The sequence below is a fragment of the Marasmius oreades genome, chromosome 10, assembly GCF_018924745.1.
Source record: "Marasmius oreades isolate 03SP1 chromosome 10, whole genome shotgun sequence".
Lineage (NCBI taxonomy): Eukaryota > Fungi > Basidiomycota > Agaricomycetes > Agaricales > Marasmiaceae > Marasmius > Marasmius oreades.
The window spans coordinates 2,129,069-2,147,963 of NC_057332.1; the positions used below are offsets into that span (position 1 = coordinate 2,129,069).

The 18,895-nt window shown below is 48.0% G+C and overlaps 10 protein-coding genes across 11 annotated transcripts; 1 reads left to right on the forward strand and 9 right to left on the reverse strand.

Annotated features, from left to right (window-relative positions):
- Positions 1–5: 5 nt before the first annotated feature.
- On the reverse strand, positions 6–2,524 carry E1B28_002712 (uncharacterized protein). The gene is made up of 6 exons (XM_043159651.1): positions 2,408–2,524; positions 2,295–2,353; positions 2,004–2,234; positions 1,591–1,951; positions 381–1,538; positions 6–328 (listed from the first exon to the last, which is right to left on the reverse strand). Exons 2-6 carry the CDS (start codon positions 2,344–2,346, stop codon positions 241–243), a joined length of 1,890 nt encoding a protein of 629 aa, XP_043003254.1. The 5' UTR covers positions 2,347–2,353; positions 2,408–2,524; the 3' UTR covers positions 6–240.
- A 52-nt stretch (positions 2,525–2,576) lies between these two features.
- On the reverse strand, positions 2,577–6,190 carry E1B28_002713 (uncharacterized protein). Of its 2 annotated transcripts, XM_043159652.1 has the most exons (14): positions 6,016–6,190; positions 5,879–5,967; positions 5,689–5,708; positions 5,185–5,635; positions 4,781–5,134; positions 4,504–4,727; positions 4,275–4,434; positions 4,138–4,219; positions 4,033–4,074; positions 3,730–3,980; positions 3,531–3,670; positions 3,447–3,470; positions 2,862–3,380; positions 2,577–2,804 (listed from the first exon to the last, which is right to left on the reverse strand). In XM_043159652.1, the coding sequence occupies exons 1-14, from the start codon at positions 6,086–6,088 to the stop codon at positions 2,729–2,731; spliced, it is 2,505 nt and encodes an 834-aa protein (XP_043003255.1). In that variant the 5' UTR covers positions 6,089–6,190; the 3' UTR covers positions 2,577–2,728. The 2 variants fall into 2 exon arrangements, with proteins under 2 accessions (XP_043003255.1, XP_043003256.1); XM_043159653.1 differs by having other exon boundaries at positions 5,185–5,708.
- Positions 6,191–6,533: 343 nt separating this feature from the next.
- E1B28_002714 (uncharacterized protein) lies at positions 6,534–6,827 on the reverse strand (the record flags this gene model as incomplete). Its single annotated transcript, XM_043159654.1, has 2 exons — positions 6,534–6,565; positions 6,617–6,827. The coding sequence occupies 2 exons, from the start codon at positions 6,825–6,827 to the stop codon at positions 6,534–6,536; spliced, it is 243 nt and encodes an 80-aa protein (XP_043003257.1).
- Positions 6,828–7,156: 329 nt separating this feature from the next.
- On the reverse strand, positions 7,157–7,660 carry E1B28_002715 (uncharacterized protein; the record flags this gene model as incomplete). Its single annotated transcript, XM_043159655.1, has 1 exon — positions 7,157–7,660. The coding sequence occupies one exon, from the start codon at positions 7,658–7,660 to the stop codon at positions 7,157–7,159; it is 504 nt and encodes a 167-aa protein (XP_043003258.1).
- An 88-nt stretch (positions 7,661–7,748) lies between these two features.
- E1B28_002716 (uncharacterized protein) lies at positions 7,749–8,976 on the reverse strand (the record flags this gene model as incomplete). The annotated part of the gene is made up of 5 exons (XM_043159656.1): positions 7,749–8,087; positions 8,157–8,444; positions 8,502–8,671; positions 8,728–8,843; positions 8,909–8,976. 5 exons carry the CDS (start codon positions 8,974–8,976, stop codon positions 7,749–7,751), a joined length of 981 nt encoding a protein of 326 aa, XP_043003259.1.
- A 106-nt stretch (positions 8,977–9,082) lies between these two features.
- On the reverse strand, positions 9,083–9,460 carry E1B28_002717 (uncharacterized protein; the record flags this gene model as incomplete). The annotated part of the gene is made up of 1 exon (XM_043159657.1): positions 9,083–9,460. The coding sequence occupies one exon, from the start codon at positions 9,458–9,460 to the stop codon at positions 9,083–9,085; it is 378 nt and encodes a 125-aa protein (XP_043003260.1).
- A 42-nt stretch (positions 9,461–9,502) lies between these two features.
- On the reverse strand, positions 9,503–12,079 carry E1B28_002718 (uncharacterized protein; the record flags this gene model as incomplete). The annotated part of the gene is made up of 4 exons (XM_043159658.1): positions 9,503–10,131; positions 10,187–11,197; positions 11,252–11,314; positions 11,371–12,079. 4 exons carry the CDS (start codon positions 12,077–12,079, stop codon positions 9,503–9,505), a joined length of 2,412 nt encoding a protein of 803 aa, XP_043003261.1.
- A 1,330-nt stretch (positions 12,080–13,409) lies between these two features.
- Positions 13,410–14,530, forward strand: E1B28_002719 (uncharacterized protein; the record flags this gene model as incomplete). The annotated part of the gene is made up of 5 exons (XM_043159659.1): positions 13,410–13,502; positions 13,558–13,720; positions 13,780–13,910; positions 13,974–14,180; positions 14,240–14,530. 5 exons carry the CDS (start codon positions 13,410–13,412, stop codon positions 14,528–14,530), a joined length of 885 nt encoding a protein of 294 aa, XP_043003262.1.
- A 1,178-nt stretch (positions 14,531–15,708) lies between these two features.
- E1B28_002720 (uncharacterized protein) lies at positions 15,709–16,655 on the reverse strand (the record flags this gene model as incomplete). The annotated part of the gene is made up of 4 exons (XM_043159660.1): positions 15,709–15,857; positions 15,913–16,075; positions 16,154–16,414; positions 16,482–16,655. 4 exons carry the CDS (start codon positions 16,653–16,655, stop codon positions 15,709–15,711), a joined length of 747 nt encoding a protein of 248 aa, XP_043003263.1.
- A 299-nt stretch (positions 16,656–16,954) lies between these two features.
- E1B28_002721 (uncharacterized protein) lies at positions 16,955–18,818 on the reverse strand (the record flags this gene model as incomplete). The annotated part of the gene is made up of 10 exons (XM_043159661.1): positions 16,955–17,062; positions 17,111–17,167; positions 17,220–17,266; positions 17,319–17,379; positions 17,432–17,464; positions 17,522–17,834; positions 17,889–18,064; positions 18,124–18,243; positions 18,302–18,409; positions 18,465–18,818. The coding sequence occupies 10 exons, from the start codon at positions 18,816–18,818 to the stop codon at positions 16,955–16,957; spliced, it is 1,377 nt and encodes a 458-aa protein (XP_043003264.1).
- Positions 18,819–18,895: the final 77 nt, after the last annotated feature.

Consider the following 18,895-nt stretch of genomic DNA (forward strand, 5'->3'; position numbering starts at 1 on the left):
TACCCCCGCGGCCCCGAAGCCTGGCTCTCGGCTCTCGGAGTGACTGACACAAATTTACAAAAAGGTATCGAAAACTGCTTCAACATGAGTTACAAGTAGCATTGTATAAACCACTTGTAGGATACAGGAGTCGATGGCTCAATACATGCAGAAGAGTAGGAGAAGTGTCAAGAGTTCAAGAACCCCATCGACATGGGAAAAGCTATAGGATCGGGAAGGCGATAGGACCATAGAGTGCAATTAACCTGAGGCACTGTGAGATGGAGACGAGCGACCACTTGTGCTCAATTTCCGTTTCTTCGTGACCACAGAATCCAGAGAGCAAGAACTGTCCAGTAGTTAGCAGATATTGGCATGTCATTCAATCGTGTCTTACGCACCTAATCGGAACATAGAAACAGTATACCTGCCCCGTCACCCAACCATCAGGTATAGTCCACTCCACAGGCGGCTTGCGGCCGTCAATGCTGGGGTGAATCAACAGATAACGGAGCTTGTTCGGCTTTGGATCCAACGAGTTCCTTAACGCCTCCAGTACCTTCATCGCCCTCAGGGAACCGCCATGGCTCGTCGGGAGCGTGATCTGAAATATCCACATCAAGCTGGACTGGGCATTCCCTGCACCGTCTTTGATCAGTACACCGTCGAGAAAAGGCGTCTTTTTCTCCTGTGAGAAAGTGAAGATATTTTTCGGAAAGTTCCCATCTTTGAATGTATGCGGAAGAAACGATCTGATATCGACCCCCGTCGCGTTGAGGTTAGCATCATCAGCATAACTTGGCGTTTCTCCCGTCGTGAAAGTACGGCTGATATCATTGGCTTTCGTCGCAGCTTTCAACCGCATGACACACAGAGGAATCGGCTCCGTGATGGATTGGAGATGACGGCGGAAAATTGCTTCAAGCATCCATCCGGCCAACATCCGACTGTTTGTGAGCTTGTAGTACAATATAAAGGTGTCGACTAGAGTTCTGTGCTGCATTTTGGCAAAGCACTCCAGCGCCCGCTCGGCAATATAAACAGACTTGAACCTACAGTACCAGACCTGTGGACGGACGATGACTTTATCGCGATCTTCAAATTCTTCGGAAGGACCTGTGTGTACAATCATTATCTGGTAAGGAACCCTGTCCAAGCAGTGACTCTCGCTGGACCACCTCAAGTCCTCGGCCAATGCATCCCAATCACATTCCAAGAAAGCCATAGAGATATCTCTGTCAGACGGGTCTCTGGCAATATACTGATAAACGTCGCGAGCCGGCCATCCAACATGGTATATGGCATTGTCTATAAGCAAAGACAGGATGTCACGTTCGTCCAAACCCTTCAATTCCGGACAGGACGAAAGGCGTTGTGCGATCGCGTACGCTTCAGATTCACCTTCGTCGAATGTGTTCGACCGCGCATCCTGGTATTTGTTTTCGAGAAGGTCCTTGGCGTACGTGACAGCGACATCATTTGTGCCTAGCTCTTGACCACCTAAGTAGTCGCGTAGGCGATCCAAAAACTGTTTGTGATAAGGATCTGAAGAAACGAAACTAACGGCTGTGGTTATCTACAGTACCACGTGATTTTATGACAACAACTCACTTATCAATGAGTTCCGTCTTAGTCCAACAAGTTGGAATCGCGAGTCTAACGTGGTACTTGTGTTTAAGCCAGGATGCGTGGGCGTTGTTCGGAGAAGATGCTTGTATAATGATTCGGTTTCCCTCGGAAAGGCCAGTCGGCGGCGCCGGCGACCTGGCACCAAGGTCAAGAAATACCAGCAACTTGACAGGTTTCGCACCACGCGCTTGAGAAGGGAATTTCATCTCGTCGACTTGCGAATCATAATATACCTTCCTGTCGAAAAAGATGTAAGCACGTCCGCCTGCCACATAGACAATCGGCATCGTGTTGTTGTTGCGCAAAATCGCCCGCATGAGGTACCACAGTGATACAGTTTTGCCTGCAGGGTAGAGTCAGGTGTGACGAGGGCAGCGATGTGTACTGCTACATACCGATACCTGGTTGGCCGTTGATAACGACATGATTATTGATTCCCATGCATTGCCTCCACATCCGATCGCACAGATCATTATAAAAAGATCTCGGTTGATATTTGTTTGCCCTCGTAGATGGAAAAGTGAACTTCGCGCTCAAAGGTTGAGTCAGAGCATCTTCATAGAAGGCTTGCCAGTCATCACTTGCAAGCATGAGGGGTTGAGGATTGAACATCCAGTTCTGCAGATCTGTTGTTTTTTGTCAACCTTTAGTATTTAACACGTCGTCGTTCGACAAAGAATATATACCGCAACCGCTCTCTTGAAGCTCTTTCGCATGCAACGTTGCTACGGTCGACATTACTATACTTGTTATGATACACGTGTCAATGGATGGTATGTGAAAGAAGAGAGAAACGCACATGGGTCAGATGAGTACAGCGAATAGTATTGAAATAGGGGGAGTCCAGCTCACGCTTGTTGCGGCTTGACGGTAGCCTAGAGGCGTGGTGAATGAGTTCAGCGAATAGGGGCCTTCGTGGCCCCTAGGTCTGAATCTAGCCAAGTTCTCACGAGTGGGTAGTACTACTTTGGAGAGTAAGGTTTGTTCTCATATTAGTATGCAATACATACTTTACTTTATTACTTTGATAGTCTCGTTAAGGCCAGGATACTATTCGTGTAATTGTGCACTATGTGCATCAACTTACCGCGATATTGAGTCATGTTGGTTCTCTTGCTCTTCAAAACGCACTGTACTCCATCGTTCCTGTCACCAAATCTCCGACACTGGCCATGAAGGAGTCCCAATCTTCTTGTCTAATGGTAACGTTATTAGGTGGGGAACGAACCATAGCCTCGGAAAGACAGACGCACGTAAAGTCAACATTCCCTGACCCCTCGGAAGTCAATGCCGTGTCCCCCATTAGATCTGGCAAACCGCCGGGCTGCAGCACAAACTGAGATGCGGCCGGATTAACAAACATTTGAGGGTCGTCCCCACCGATCGGAATCGCCAGACCGGTAAAGTCCGTGTTGATAGGCTGAGGTTGAAGTTGAATGGGATCAGGATTGAAGATCCCACATCTATCTTGGACGACGTTCGTGTAACTTGCTGGTGATGATGACGACGACGCAGAAGCACCAACACCGGAGTAGGTCTGCGACACGATAGGAAGGTCGTTCCATGACAAAGTAGTTGGAGTTGAGCTCTCTGGCTTGCTGTAACTCGATCGCCCACTATGCATCACGTCATGGAGATCCTCTAGCACCCTTTGAGCATGAGACGGTACGGGTGCGGGTCTTCGCTCTTCTTCGTCTCCTGGGCTTCTTGGACGTTTTAATTCCCTAGTTTTCGGCAGTTGACCGATAGTGATAACCGCGTTGAGGAGATCCCTGAAAGTTGGTGGTTAAATTCTTTAGCTGCAAAAACCAAACGGCACCGAAAGAACCAATACGCACAGTATACGACCGGCTGTTTGATATCTGAATGTTGGTAAAGGAGAATGAACGGCTGATCTATTAACATCAAGACGCTGTTTTTACCTCGACTCATGATTCTGAATCAATTTCAGGCATCGATACACATCCGTCATTTCCTTTGCTGACTCGCAGGGAGACGAATAACCTCGTTTCGGACGCCATATGTTGACGAGGAGAATCAATGCAGAGGCAAACAAGGGCGTCTATTTGTCTCATTAGTATCCACAACGAAATTCCGTATAACGATGCGATAAAATCTTACGAGTGTATTCGGGAATATTTCAAGAGCGACCATTCCCATCTCCCTCCGGGAATGCAGTATTTCCAGCATATTAACGGTTGCCCGGGCGGCATTCGAGCATATCGTGAGGGAAGGGAAAGGTAAGACTGACTCTTGCCCAGGTCGAGGAATAAAAGGGCGGTGCACTTGAATCTGCACCCAGTAGTAAGTCGCGTAAAGCATCGCCGATTGTTGGAAGAAAACGGGATCAGGATTTTCAGAATTCCACCTGACTTTTATAAAGTTAGCCATCTATGCATCTCAGTACGCAAAACTCTTACTCACGATGATTCGGTATGGTATCTAGGAACTTGTTCAGGGCAGAATCTGTGTAGAGAAGGAATCGGGAGGTTCAGGGATCTTCCGTAATCGACAGAAAACTGCATTCACCGAGCTCCATGACTGCCTTTCTTCTGAAGTCGATTCCTGAGACCCCCATTCCCGACCAAAGCTCAGACTTACGAACCGCATACTGGCAATCAGGGATTTAAATTTTGCCAAACTTATCAAGATGATTCTGAACTCACCAGAGTACGTTGAGCGAATCCGACGATGTCTAGAAGCTTGAGAAAAGTCACAAAGAACGACAGGACCGATGGTTTTCCCTCCGGTTGTACAAATGCTTTTTGCGGGTCATCAATCTCCCAATATTCATCGTCACATTCAATCGGTAGATCGACATCGAAACTACAGGAAATGGGATGATTCAGTGAGAAAGAAACCTACAAATAAGTAGATCAAATGAGAGCACTGAACTCATCAGGTGTTGTTGCGCGCGGTCGACCCACAAACGCGCTCATGAACACATCGATCGATATGAGCGTCCAAAATGCACGTTTCCACAGCTCGTTCTCGACCGGATTTCGATGATGGGAATTTCTTGTATGTATACCCATTTCCTGAGCGGATCGGATACCGATCCCAACCACCACCCAAGCAGCCTCTGGCGTTGATGTTGTTTGCAAGTAAAAGACTGACAGCTAAGAGATTAAGAGATTAAAAAGGTTGAGCTACGAATTGAGGAACCACGTACACTACAAAGCTGAAGGTCGTACAACGACGGGGGTTCAGTAAACGACTCGCGCACGAGGGGAACCTGACAAAACCATCTCCATCCTAGACTATGTGCCGAAGTTGTGCCTTCACAGAAATTGCGTGGGTCGTTTGACTGTCGAGATGCGACGGCACAAACAGCTAAGACAGTTGCTCCAAATGATCGATCTCGTGAGTGCAAACCTTCCGCAATCGAGCGTTCGAAAGTAGGTTGATGTAGTAGAGGAAAGAGAGGATTGAGATTCGAGAAATAGATATGGACCAGATCATGGAGCAGGTCGTCTTCCGGAAATACGAAGGGAGGCGCTGCACTTCGAGGTGGTATTATTTGCCACTAGATCAAACCTCAGAGACTGTCTAATATCCTATTCATGAATAACTCACTGGGAAAGGTTTCCAAAATTCCGGCCGCTGATGGTTGACAAAAATCGTCGTCGTGAATTTGAGGTCCCCAAGAACATCACGTCGAGCATCCATAGCGGATTGTATGAGCATAAAGTTGCTCGATTTCCCAAAATGTCGTTTGCTATGGGTAATCGACACCTTACTGAGTTCTTGAGCGAGTGAATCGATGGAATCTGGAACATTTCTCTCCGCTTCAGGTTCAAGAGTATCGTATGACGCAGATGGAGAAACAGCTGTTGAGGGAGAGGTATCGGTATCGGTAGCAGCAGCTCTCGCTAGTGACAGTTGTCTATCCAGAGAACGAGCATGGTTTGCAAGGTCGACCAACATCTCCCTGACAGTTTCTGAATCTTCTGGGACAACGAAGGGTTTCGAGGAAGATAAAATGGCGTTGACAAGGGCCCGGGCTGAATCAGTTCTCCTTGATGGCCTTCAAGCGGATTATCGGTGTCATGGGAGGACTGAGTGGTCAATTGCTCTCACCCTATCTTCGGGCCTCGTTTCTAGAACAAAATAGAGCAAGGTCAACCATCGGTATGATAACATTGCACTGCAGGTTCCTTTCCATGAAAGTGGTGCAAATACCCTTTCCCTTTGGGCCCAAGAAAACTACAATTCAGCTCCTCCGCCCAGATCACAACATGGAACCCGCAGTGAACAGATAAGAACACACCTTCTTCTGTAGCTGATGTGTACATTCAGTATTCAAGGCGATACAGTTCGAGCAAACGTTTCCCAGCGAAGTCGCACTGTCACAACGAACTGAGAGGAAGGGTTAGTCTGAGCTCCAGAAATATCCCGCTAACTCACTTTTCCTTCTCCGACACTCATCACACGCATTCTGAAGCCTGCGTTTCTTGCTCCCTCGTTCTTCCTCAGCCATAAGGAAGTTCGGTGAGGAGGTGAAGTAGCATCCGAAGTGGTCGTAGGCGAGACTCTTATAGCTCCCAATTCATCGAATTGACGCTCGGTATTTCTGACTCGCATGCCGAGAACATGGACAGACCATGCGTTGATAACGAAATTACTAAAACTGATAAGATGCGCCCATCCAATTTCCCTCGCAGTTCAAAAACTGAATAAGAAAAACGGTAGAATGCAACGAACACTTCGCTCAACTACGAAAACTTTTTGCACGCGCGTACAATCGGCACAAGAAAGAACTCAATTACTCGAGTCATTTCGTAATTCAAATTCATTGAGATCGACGCTCATGCACTCTAGTGTAAAAGTTCGTTGACAGTTGACAAATACGAATCCCAATCGTTGTACCTTGGGAGCATTGACTCCGCTTCAGCAACAGAGAAGTTATGAACGAGATGCACTGTTCAGTTGGTAAAAATCGCGGGAGACCATATACCTGCTGGATCATCAACACAAGAAAAGACAAGTTCGACCAAGTACCGCTCACCTTCAAATGAGACGCCAACACTTCCCAAGCCAGAAGCCGAGTACACGTCGGTCCCGGAATGTGTATCATGCTGCGGAGGTACCAAAGTTGATATTTCTGCTCCCATGTTGATGAAATCATCTAATAGTTGGCTATTGTTGCGGTACTCAGCGCTACTATCAACTGCTACTAGAGTCGGGACCGAACGCTTGTGAGTAGGAAGAATGATCATTGTGAGTATGTGGACGGCGGGAATGAAGGACTAGGGTCAACTGTAGTGGCGGCCACGTTTGACGGTGCGGGAGAAATCCTCGAGGAGGGGTATGTGCGGCTGGTTCATCGGATGGACTCGGTACTATGCTCTGGTGAGGCTTGAGCTCGAAAGCGGGGGGGTAGTCCCTTTCTGAATACATCAAACAGGGCGTAAGCGTAGAGGATTCGATAATTAGTACTCCTGTCAAGGGATGCAAAACTTGTCCATTTCCGCTGTTCCGAACCACAGCCGAGAGGTAGACGTATCTCCACCAAATTTACTTGATAACCTCCATGTCAGGTCGTCAACTACTTAGTACTCAGCGTCTCCGAGATATCTGTCTGGCTTGTCTCATTCTGCCTCGTCCATGTCATATCTAAGCCCACCCCAATACCCAATTCATCAACATTTATCCGTCGTTCACGGGTTAGATACTCCATATAGCGACCGGAGCCTGCTTCCTCTGCTTTTTGTAATGCATACCGCAACCCATCCTGATATCCCACCAGTGTAGAATCAACAGAGTGAATGTTTTTGAGGGTATCAAGGATACCCGAACAAGTGGGGTAATCGCAAATAGGATCCACACTCGTTCGTGAAGGAGTAACACAAGTCCACACTGTGTTCAGAAGTGCGGGAGTGAAGAGTAATCGAAGCGAATTGTAATGTTTTCGGACCCAACTCTCCCAGCTATCACGATTCTGAGGTGGTGGTGGACCCAACCGAGCAACCGTCTCCGCGATCAGTCGTTGAACGTTACGATTGTTCGAGGTGGAATGGAGCCACGCTATTGCGCTGCAGGCAAGCTCCATTCGCTCCTTTTCGCCGTGTTGTATCTCATTGATTTCGGTGGGTCGTAATGATGGCGTTTCGGCGCTCGGGCGGAAGGAAATCTTTTGCCTACCTAGACCCAGCACCTGCCGGATGGCGAACCATCCTTTTTCGAAGAGACGGAGCGTGGTGTGAATAGGACGATAGACAATAGGTATGCGGTAAGGGGAGTTCACAGCCAAGGCGGTGAGGAAGACTGTTGCGATGTATATGGCCAATACTCCTGCTGCGACCACGATTACCATGTACCCTACGGATGCCAGTTGCAAATATTCCCAATGCGAGATGAAGGAGAAGGGGTAGGATGCCTACGACCTCTGGTAGTCGCCACTTATAAAGGCTGGAGTAGCGTAGATGGCGCGTCAAGGCACGGTCTTGATTGTTGCCAGAAGTAGCAACTACATATAGCTATGAGAAAGAGAGAGAGTCGGTCGGATGAATACAGGGGACCGTGTTTACCGTTGGACAAACACACACCTGAAGCCATTGTTTGACCAGAACTGAAACAACCGAAGTACCCACTGCGAGGGCAAGACTGAGATACCCGAGAGCATTGATAGCTACATCTGTATCTGAGTGGGTTGGGGTGTCTGGCCCAACGTCCGGAGGGGGTATGAGGCTGATGGCAGTGGCGTTTCCAGCGGCACGCAGGAGAGGGATAATCTGGTCCACAAGAAGGCGGTTGGTGATTTGTGGTTGGTCTGGTTCCAATACCTGGCTAGTCTGAGCAACAAAAGTAGCGATGACCCCCGCCGAGAGGGCAGCCTAGCCAAGGTTCTTTGAGCACTGTTCGGAAAGAAGAGTCACGGAAATTGAACTTACAAAAACCAGAACCGAGTCGATTGTATCTTGGAAGCCAACAATCAGATCGTTGTCAAAGCGTTCGGCTTCTTTGAGATACACGCTCCAGATCGGTGCTTCCTCGTCAAACCTCACATCCCCTTGCGTTTTCGCGTCCTTGAGTTCAATATCACACCCGTCACCTTGTCCATCTACAAGTTCCATCGATTCAATCGCCCCAAGGGAGTACATTTGAAGGGCAACTTACCACGGTGAGGTTTATACTTGGTAGGATGAAAGAGAGTTGGTTTTCGTGTTACGTTTGGTTTCGCTGGCGGGTTAGTGTTGCCGTTTATGTCTCTCTCAATGCGTATTGAAGGGCTCCTGCAGTAGTGCGATAACGATTGACGTGAGCACCAGCTGAGCGCAAAAAGGTCACATGTACTGACCTGTTCCTTGGAGGTGGATTTGTCGCAGAGAAATCGAGGAAAGGGGGAGCTTCTGAGCTTTCATCCATGATTTTGCACGTCGCTGACTGGTGAAACTACAACTGAAGGTGGTGGGAGAGAACGATTATGCTCATCAACGAGCTCAATGTAACGAGCTTCTGCAGAAGCGCCCATTCATTTCAAAGAAGGCGGTACTGCGTCGCCATGGAACATGGTAGCAAGGGTTGATGGGGGTTGAATGATTATTTGAGATGAACTAATTGAGTTGGGCTGAGAACTGTCGTTGGGATTAATATCGAGGACGCTGTGTTGTGTGTTGGACCCAAGCGAAGACCCGGGGCTCAAAGTCACATGATAGCTTACAGCCCACCATACGAGTCCTAGTGTCAGTCTCATAGTCCTACGGCGACCAGGTAAGGTGAAGGTGATACAGATACACTGATATCGTGACAGCATTGAGATGTGAACGAGAGAGTATAATAGAAATATATGCGTAGAGAAAAAGAAGAAAGATGAACGGTGCAGGGGATAAGGTGCAATAGAATAGGTCATTACAGATGCAACATGAACGGGCACAGGTAATGAGGTTGAACATTATGATAGGGCGGCGAGAGCGTCCGTATATGGCGGCGGGGGATCGAGAGCTGCCAGGATCGTGCTGTAAGTAACATGGTCACCCAGGGTTTCGTGTTTAAACGGGGGAAGCCCACTGGGAAAATCAGGGGCCAGGTATTCGTCCTGTGCATTATATCCACGGCGGAGTCGTGTCCGAAGGCTCTCTAAAATCCGACGGAGAGATTCATATTGGGGAGTGATAGGCTGGCGTTCCACAGACCCGTGCATCCAATCAGACTTTTGGTGCCCAACATCAACCAAATTGCCTTTGCACCACCCTTCAAATGGTGGATTTCGGATTTCTCGTCCGTCCTCATAACGACAAATTATCCATGCAAACACGTACACCATCGATTCGAGGTCGTACCGAACAAAGTGTTTCTGCAAGGTGTCGGACTCCTTAGCAGGGGTCAAAAGATCGCGGGCAATGAAAGGTTTAGTTCCTGTTCGTTGTTTGGAGCTGGACTGGTGGTCTTCGTCCAGAGTACACGCCAAATCGAAGTCATTAAGGACCCCAAACTTCCTGTCGCCTTTCACACGAAACATCAAGTTATTGATGCTGACATCACGATGCATAATCCCCGGAACAGTGACCAGCCATTGATGACCTGCCAGAGGATATCAAGACTCATGAATCTGGCGGAACAAAAACTAGATACTCACAATAAACTATGTCTTTGAACGCCAATCTCAATTCTTCAGGCGCGGTGAGGTCTGTAATCGGATATAATTCTTCCACAGCCAAGTATCGGAGAGTCCTCTTTTCGTAGTCTTCCCCGAAAAGTTGTTCAAATGATACGGTACCTTCGAAATCTCCCGAATCGATCATTTCCGGAAGGTGGTTCAAAACCCATTTTTCCTTAGCGTCTTCGTTCGCCGCTGTGCTCGCTTTGTCAAGGAAGAATTGCTCGGGTTCCCGAGTCGTCGGAGCGCTCGAGATCTTCAAGATCAATTTTCGAACCTTTCCTTCACCAAGTAACTCCTTGCTCTTAGCCATCATTCCAATTGTCCAAGTCCCACGACCAATCAAGTCACGGGGAAACATGCGGATATCCGACACCTCGCACTTGTTTTCCCCGACATCCAGCGTACATCCCTTGAACATCCACAGATCAGTTTCTCCGTTGGGGCCCGGAAGTTGAGGAGTAGACAGCGTGCAAGGAATAAGCCGGTCGAAGAATCCCCACTGCGACCAAGTCAACCTCGAGAATGCAAGCAAGATGCTTAGAAAGAGACTCGGATTTTTGATGAATTTGAGAGGTTTCGTGAAGCAACTTCCTGAGCGGGTATAAACGAGAAGCTCGAGTACGTTGTTCGTGACAAGAGCCCCAATGACATGGGTGCGAACACCCCCTCGATTGAACAGATGGCGGGCGTATCCAGCGCACTCTACGCGGATATTCGGAGGAATCATCACCTTGCGTCGTTTTGGTGGAGGTTCTACGGCTTGCACGGAATCATCATCGTCACGACGGCGTTTAGTTGAATTACCCCTAGCGGGAGGGGTCGAATCACCTGAACCACCAGCATTACTGTCACTCGGAGCGAGAGGAGGACCAGCGGTACTGACACCTCGGGAAGTGCCATGAGAACGCCGCACTCCGTTAGTCTGGTAATGGTGAAAAATGGAGGCATCGGTGAGTTGCGTGTCATCGACTTGGTTGCTCTGTTTGTCTGAAAGACGTTGTATTGAAGATAAGTGAACAATATTGCAAGAAATGGACTGACTGGATCGTCGTGGAACAGAAACTGTAGAGGAGGATGTTGGCACTGGCTGAGAAGCGCCTACTACTGGCAGATAGGAGCAGTTGAAGAGAGGGAAATCAATTAATCACGGCTTTACTCACCAGGTTCCTCTATATCCCGCTGATCGTACTGTCCGACCTTAAACTCGGCGAACATGTAGAGGTCGTTCCACATCAGCGGAAATGTGGGAGGTGATGTGATTGTGTCGATGATATTCTCGAGAGTCGTTGAAGCATCTTCCACGGTCGATTGTGATTCAACCGTTTCCCCATTACCCCTCTTTTTCCTGTCAGTCTTGTGGTTGTTGTCGTTGTTGTCATTCGTCTCGTACTTCCCCTCTCGAAATCTGATATTGATAGCCTTGTATGTAGTACCAACCACGTCTGGTTTTCGGTGGCCTCCTGAACTGCGAAAATCGTTGACACAAAGCGCAAATCCCAGTTCGTTCTTCGTGATCTTCTTCTCTACCATCTGGGCAATAGCGTATCTGCATAATCTTGTGAATCTTAGGTACTTTTCCTCCTCAAGTACAACAGGTTTGCAGTAGTCTTCAAGGAGCCCAATAAACTCGGGGGATTTGACTATTTCGTCAATGACTTTGACTTCGGTTGATGGAAGCGGGTTGGGTGCATGAAGGACCGTCGACATGAAGACGTCCAAGTCGACTTGCTTATCGCTCATGATGTCATGGTGAAGGAGGTGATGGATTTCCGTATGAGTATAAAATTCTTCTTCGTAGTCAGAGGCTGTTCCGTTGCTGTAAGGAGATTTTGAGAGGCTGGCAGGTTCAGAGCCATGGCGGCGATCCATATTGTAAAGGGGTCAATTTCTTAGCACAGAGTGAGGGCCTGCGGGAGGCTCGCACCGTATGGGAGAACTGTAGCTGGGTAGGAGGAGACACGAGGGAGGAGCAATAAACCCATTGACGTGGTTGAAATTTGAAGGCGAACCTGTGGTATCACATGACCGCGACGCGACGCTTTTTTTTTCTTCCTTCTTTTTAGCGAACCCAGAATATGGTCCACAAATCATTTGATTGACTACCTCATCGATGGATTGTGTTATACCGATGGGCTTCCTGAGCAATGACTCACTAGGGAGTCGGGGCTTGTTCTTGATACTTTTTCCTCCACAACCTTCGTGGGATGACTGACGCAAATCCTCCTAGTAACGTACAACAGTGTGGAATATTTCTGCTGGCTAGGATAACCTTACTACTTTCATCATTCCAGAATACAAGCTGAAGGCCCTTCGAAGAACGAACGAAAGAAACACGCAAAAGCAGCAGAAAAGGAGAAAAGAGCAGAAAGGGCTGCGAGAAAAGCGGGGTTAGCTGTAAAGGCCAATGCAGCAACGGTCAGTGTATCTGACTGTTGAACGTTGGATACCGACCGTATGTGGCCTCATTCTTTTGTATTTCTCTGCTCAGGATTTTGCGAACGAATTTCACAGCCCTCGACTTCTCCATCAGTTCTAATCGTGTTCCTACACCTCTTGTGCAAGGCAACAGTTCTGAAGTCACCTATTTGACATGGATTGATGACATGGACAGAAAGAATGATAAAGGAATTTGCCATGTCGGAGTTTTGGTATGATCCATCTGATCCTCCGCACTTCGGGCTTCTGGACTCACTACCTTGATCAAAGCGACGTATCTTCATCGGGCTCGAGTAAGGGACCAGAAAAACATAACTGAACCAATGCAGTTTTGTACAGGTTGTAAGGATGGCTGATCCACACACGGCCACAATCCCCGTTCAAGCTGTCATTATCGACTTCATGGATGGCTGTTGCTGAAACAGCAAGTGTCAACTTCAGCCTGGAAACAAGGGGTAGGTGGCTTTCGCGGCGACTGCCAGACAGACATGAACCATGACTCCTTGAAGGCTTCATTCTCGGATTCTTGACGCAACGGTGAGCATAGCTTCAATTTATTTTGTGTGAATTAATTCGGTATCGATTCGCTGGATAGATCTACAGGGATCTCCATGCTGTTTTTTTTTTTCAACTTCTTGCGCTATAAAATGCCTTCAAGAACATCCCGGTTTTCTCAGGCGCAGTCCAATCCTCATTTTTTTACCTCTTTCATTTCCTTGTTTCACGCTCCCCTCTGTTCTGTGAACAGATTTCTTTCGTCGTCATGCAATACTCTCATTCTCGTCTTTTCCATTTCTTTGCTCTCTTTCTCTTTGTCCTGTGTTTGACCAAGGCGACGCTCTCTGCCCCTATCAAGGTGAGCATGATACTCGTGGCTCGGTTAACGTTGACTGACCCACCATGTTGTCCAGCCTGCAGCCGGAGAGAAGTCCGGAGCTAAAACCCCTGCTAACGCTAGTAAGAATCCGACACCGGCGAACAGGCCTGCAAGCCCGGTAGCTGGTACTAGTAGCGCCTCCGCCTCCGACCCTGCTGAGGCAGGTTGTGGCAAACAGACTACCTGCGAGAAGTGCAGTCAGTACTGGATAACCGGATGTCGCCTCCGTGAATCTGAATATTTTTTCCCATTCTAGTCGCTGTCAAGGGTTCTGGTGGGAAAGTCGTCTGTGGTTTCAATCAATCTGGAAAATGTGTCGGTCTTTCTACCGCAGCTGCGTCCACCTTGGCAAAAACGGCTGCTGAATGCAAGGCTCTGAACACTAAAGTACGACCCCCTGTGTATCATCCATTTCCGAACTCTTTTGCAACTTGTTTCCATTCAACTTAGGCTAACGAACAAGCCGGCGCAGATGCAGAGTTTACTGCCGCCGCTAAGAGCGAGTTCGCAAAGATCAAACCTCATGTTTTCGGTACGGAGAAGGGATTGAAGAATACCTCTGGCAGGCATTTGGCTTCCTCGCTTCTCAGCGTCCCTGCCAACAAGAACTTGCAGCGCACCGCGAATGCTTCTACTGGTCTTTCTAGGTTCACCAACGTGAGTGTTATTCCCCAATGGCCTTCACTTGTCCTTTTACTGACTCTCTGCTCCATCAGGCGAACGGAAAAGTAAAGACGACCTGGGATGATGACACGGGAAAGTACACCCAAGCTCAAGTACAATCGATGTGCGAGGACGCGATCAAGTCTGTCTTGAAGTTGACGAACGCGAAAACACTACCAAAGGGAACGTCGATTACTTCAGTTTCCGTGCAGTCTCCCCTCGGCATGAACCTCTGCATTAGTGTGCAAGGCAACACCAGTGTGTTCCCTGGATCGACAAACCCTACATCCGACGCCGCAGGTCAACGATGTACACCGGACGCTGAAGTTTCTGATGATATTTGACGGGTTTACTAGATTGAACTTCGAGTACTTGTACCTTACTGCTAATCGCCCACGATAATACGCCGCTTGGACCTTTACCATTCTGCCAGACTGTGATGCACGACTTCGGGGTTTCTCATTTTACTTTCACTGCGCTGCACCTTCTCCTTGGGTTCAAGAGATTAGGCCGCCTGACAGCCTGAGGCCCTCTGCCTCAGTCTCTTCCGGACTTGGAAGGATGATTCGCTTCTTCAGCCCAGTGTACCGCCTCGTCGAACATTATACATGCACAAGATATCATACTAAACCAGGCCAAGTTCAAATCGCTCTTTCTCGTGACACTATGCACTTGCTATCGGGACGATAGCCTCGTAAAAAAACGAAGCCTTCTTTTCTGGTTGGGTTTCTTGTCACTTTTTGGACTACATCGCTCGTATAATGTCAAGCCAAAAATTGACCTTACAACATAGTACTGTGTACATGAAGCCGAATCCTTAACAACCACTAACGCTCAATACTCTACGGGCGAGTCCATGGTGGCCCAATACCATTTCAATCCAAATCCAAGTGGTTGAATGACCATGACGACTCGGTAAATCCAAAGGTTAAGCTGTCAATACAGGTATGCTTTGTCGAGAGAAGTGAGCGACTGTGAAAGCGATAGATGACAGTGCAGCTCACATTGTTATACCCGTGGTGATTCAAAAAAAGGATCCGAGAGCTCCCTCCTGCTCCTCAAACCAGTTCAACGCAATCAAATATGTCCGCTTGGGAGGCGGGCCACGAAGCATTATACACAATCGCCCCAGCGCCCACTTGGTAGTTGCACGGATGCACTAGATTCGCGAACGAGTTGAATGGATGTAACCGATTGCTTCGAAATTCCATCTCTTTTTCGTTGCTAATAGGAGACTTCCTCTTGACAGCACTCGACTTATCGGATGAGGATGACGAAGACATTGCCAGCCCTTCGATGAAACTGTAAAACAGACTTTGTGCGGAGGTGAAGAGAAAGGACCATGAGCCATTCACGGGGGTAAAACCCCACAGGCACGATGATCGGTGTCGCGTTCTCGCGCCATTCCGAGACCAAGTTAACTGGCGGAGATTGCTAACGCCTGAGTAATGTGGAGTGGGGTATCTTATCTATTGTAAAGGTTCCGATGAGAGAAAAGTGCACAAAGCTGTTTTTTCGGAAGTCACACTACTCCGCAACCACCAACCCACACCGGTACCACAGGCTTTTCGTCTTTGCTTCCGGGCTCTGCACCCACCTCGTCAAGTCTCTGTAGCACCCTTTCACTTTCAGAGTCATCAGCTTTGACACGCCCGAATACGACGTATTTTCCTGCAAGTGTTAGACGGTCAGCTTTTTACACGGGTGTGAACGAATACATACACACCTTTCAGCTTCTCGATGACCTTTTCATCATCTGAGAGAACGATGAAAAACTGAGATGTGTTATTCGGATTCTTCCCTCCAGAATTGGCCATAGCAATACTTCCACGACGAGGTGAAACTTGTAATCCTTGTTTTTCGCTCGGAAATTTTGGGCCGTATATAGACTGAACCGCGTACGCCGTAAAGTAGAAGTTGATGAAGATGAGTAGAAGTTCAATACAAAACAGAAGACTCTTACTCACCTCTCCCCCCGAACCGTCCCCACGAGTAACGTCTCCACCCTGTGCGACAAATCCTTTGACCACACGGTGGATCGGACAATCCAGATAATGCAACTTCTTGTTAGGTGCGCTCTTCACACTTCCCTTCTCCCCACTACACAACGCCATAAAGTTATGCTTGGCTTTCGGAGTTGATGAATCCAGCACGAAAGTGATTCGGCCAGCCAAAAGAGGTTGAGGCGGTTGGAATAGCAAGCCTTGGTTACCATCGCCGCTGCCTTTCTGCAAGGAACGTGTAAGATCTTCGTTGTTTCTACAGCTAGGTAGATGGAAAAGAAAAGATCTAGACATTGAGATCGATAAGGATTTCTTGTTGTTCGGGAGTTAAGAGTTCTGGGGCGGATGGCAGATCGAAAATCGAGGCATGTTTCTTGAGGAGAGTGGAGGTGTGGGTGTAATGTTGTATCTGACAAGAATGTTCCTGTTTGTTCCCAGAGTATATGTCCAGATATGCTGCAGACATGTAGGATCAATCGATGGTCACTAGACAAGGTCGGATGCGTCACGACTGAGCGTAGCACAGACCCAAGTACACGTTATATAAGGTATTATAAGAGTATAGATTAGATACAGAAAATCCTTCGATTCTCAAGCTCAAGTTTCCTTTTTATGGAGTGTTGTCAAATGACAGGCGAGCAGACGCCTAGCTGTCCCCGCTGCCAGCAGCTGGGCCGACCCAAGCTCAAGTTTCCGGTTTTTAAGGGGCGTCCTTGAACTTGAAGCTTGAACGATGTCAACTACCAGCAAGGTCCATTGCGTCAATCAATTACTTAATGAAGGCTGCTGAAGACGTTCCCGTATAATTCTCGTTACGGTCTCTGCCTGCACTGGAATATCATTTCCGTGAAATCCAGGAGGAAAATTGACACCCTGAATATCGTTGAGCATAAGGATAGTCCCAAACTTGGTATTACGTACCTTATGTGTGGTTCCCTTCGGGTAGGTCAAAGCCGTGTCGTTCCAAATCCCGTAGTGCTAGTTTTCGGTTGAGCAAAACGTAGGCGTGAGTGCACAGAAAGACACCTACACGATGTCCAAGATTCCGAGCAAGTAGTTCATAATCGAAAGTATATCCTGCATCGATTGAATAAACCACATGAAGGAAAAGGCAACGCTAGTTACAGACCTGTCGGTATAAATATCTCAATGACAGTTGACTTTGTGGATGGTGTCATCCATAATTGATGCTTAAATTCGGGATTCAGAAGGACACGAACAACAGATGCGATGTCAACTCACCGTAAGACCGTTTCCGTGCACCCCGAGCATAATCTACGAAAGGCAACCTTCAGAGAAACACCCCAGGGAAATAAGTAAATAAAGCTATACCGTAGTCCTTGCTGCAAGTTCTATCTGTTGCTTTAATGTCATCTCTTCCATCCGCACAACAAGCACTTCGCAAATCCCCTCGACTCTCAGCTTTCTCAACTCCCTCACAAGTGCCCGATGGTGCGAGTGTATGAGAGTTCGGCGCTGTCTTGTGATGTAGGTGACGACTGGCTTTGATGAAACAGCATCGAACTTTGGAATATACCCCAGCAGGTTGTTAAGCACGGAATGTCGAATGGGTTCCCAAAATCCCTCAGGAACAGTTACATTCATAGTGCCTGCTATCATTTTGTACCATAATCCGCTGAAGGGGCTGGAACAAAAAAGTGATTGGTATGGAATAAACGAGCAGTAAGGGTAAACGCACTGCAAATGCGCAGATTCTCGATTCACCACGATCACCCTGCTAAACACGACCGTAGCCTCAATCTCGATCAAGTCTTGCCAGTAGTGACCGTTTTCGACGGCAGTTGTTGGAAAGGCAACACGCATGATGGGCCCGTTAATTGAAGCAGGATCTCGCCAGCCTGACTCTTCTACGAACTGCATAGAGGGCATGATCAGTGCGAGTAAGAAAGTCTAAGAGGAAAACCTTTGATTACTGGAGCGATAAATCGCGCAGGGAACGGTAGCGGGGTGATTGTGCCATTCAAACCAGTCCCGAGTTTAGAATAGACCCGCCATAGACCTAAAACGATTTCTCCCCACCAATGGTAGTAATGCTACGAACGAAAAGTATTTAGTGACCATGGGCGGAGATACGGAAAAGACTTTACGCACATTCATAAACTGCTCGGGCTCGTACAAGAGTACGGTGAAGCCGCTCAAACGAAGAACACGATCTCCAAGAATTGCCTCCGCGTCTGCTGGGTTGATTACCTGCATTTCCTATAGCAAAATTAGGATCGAAGCTTCAGGGTGAAAGTGGTTATGGTGTATTCACGTTATCAGTAGGTGTCAACGATACCCCAGCAGCCCTCCGACCTGGCTGCGAGAGAATGTGCGACAGAGGTGGAAATGAGTCGGGGTTGTCGGTCATGATATAGAGCGTCCCGTCTCGTAGATAGAGCTCTTCGAAAACCGTAAAACCATGGGTGTGGGCATCGCTGGGAATCGTGGTCTGTTTCAAACGGCCTTGATGATCGACGTCATCTTGCAGTGAAGCGGGTTCACCCTGGAACACGCCCGTCAAGCCAATATTGGTATAGCTTCCTAACCAAAAGTGACTGACGAGCGCAAAAAAGGCCACTAGAAGTAAGAGAAGAAGACATCGTCGTCGGTGACAACAAGGGATCATCGAACAGAGTAAAGGGGAAAGAGAAAATGTCGTCTATGATGACAGCCAGTATTTTGACGTGACCCAAGGTGTTCTAG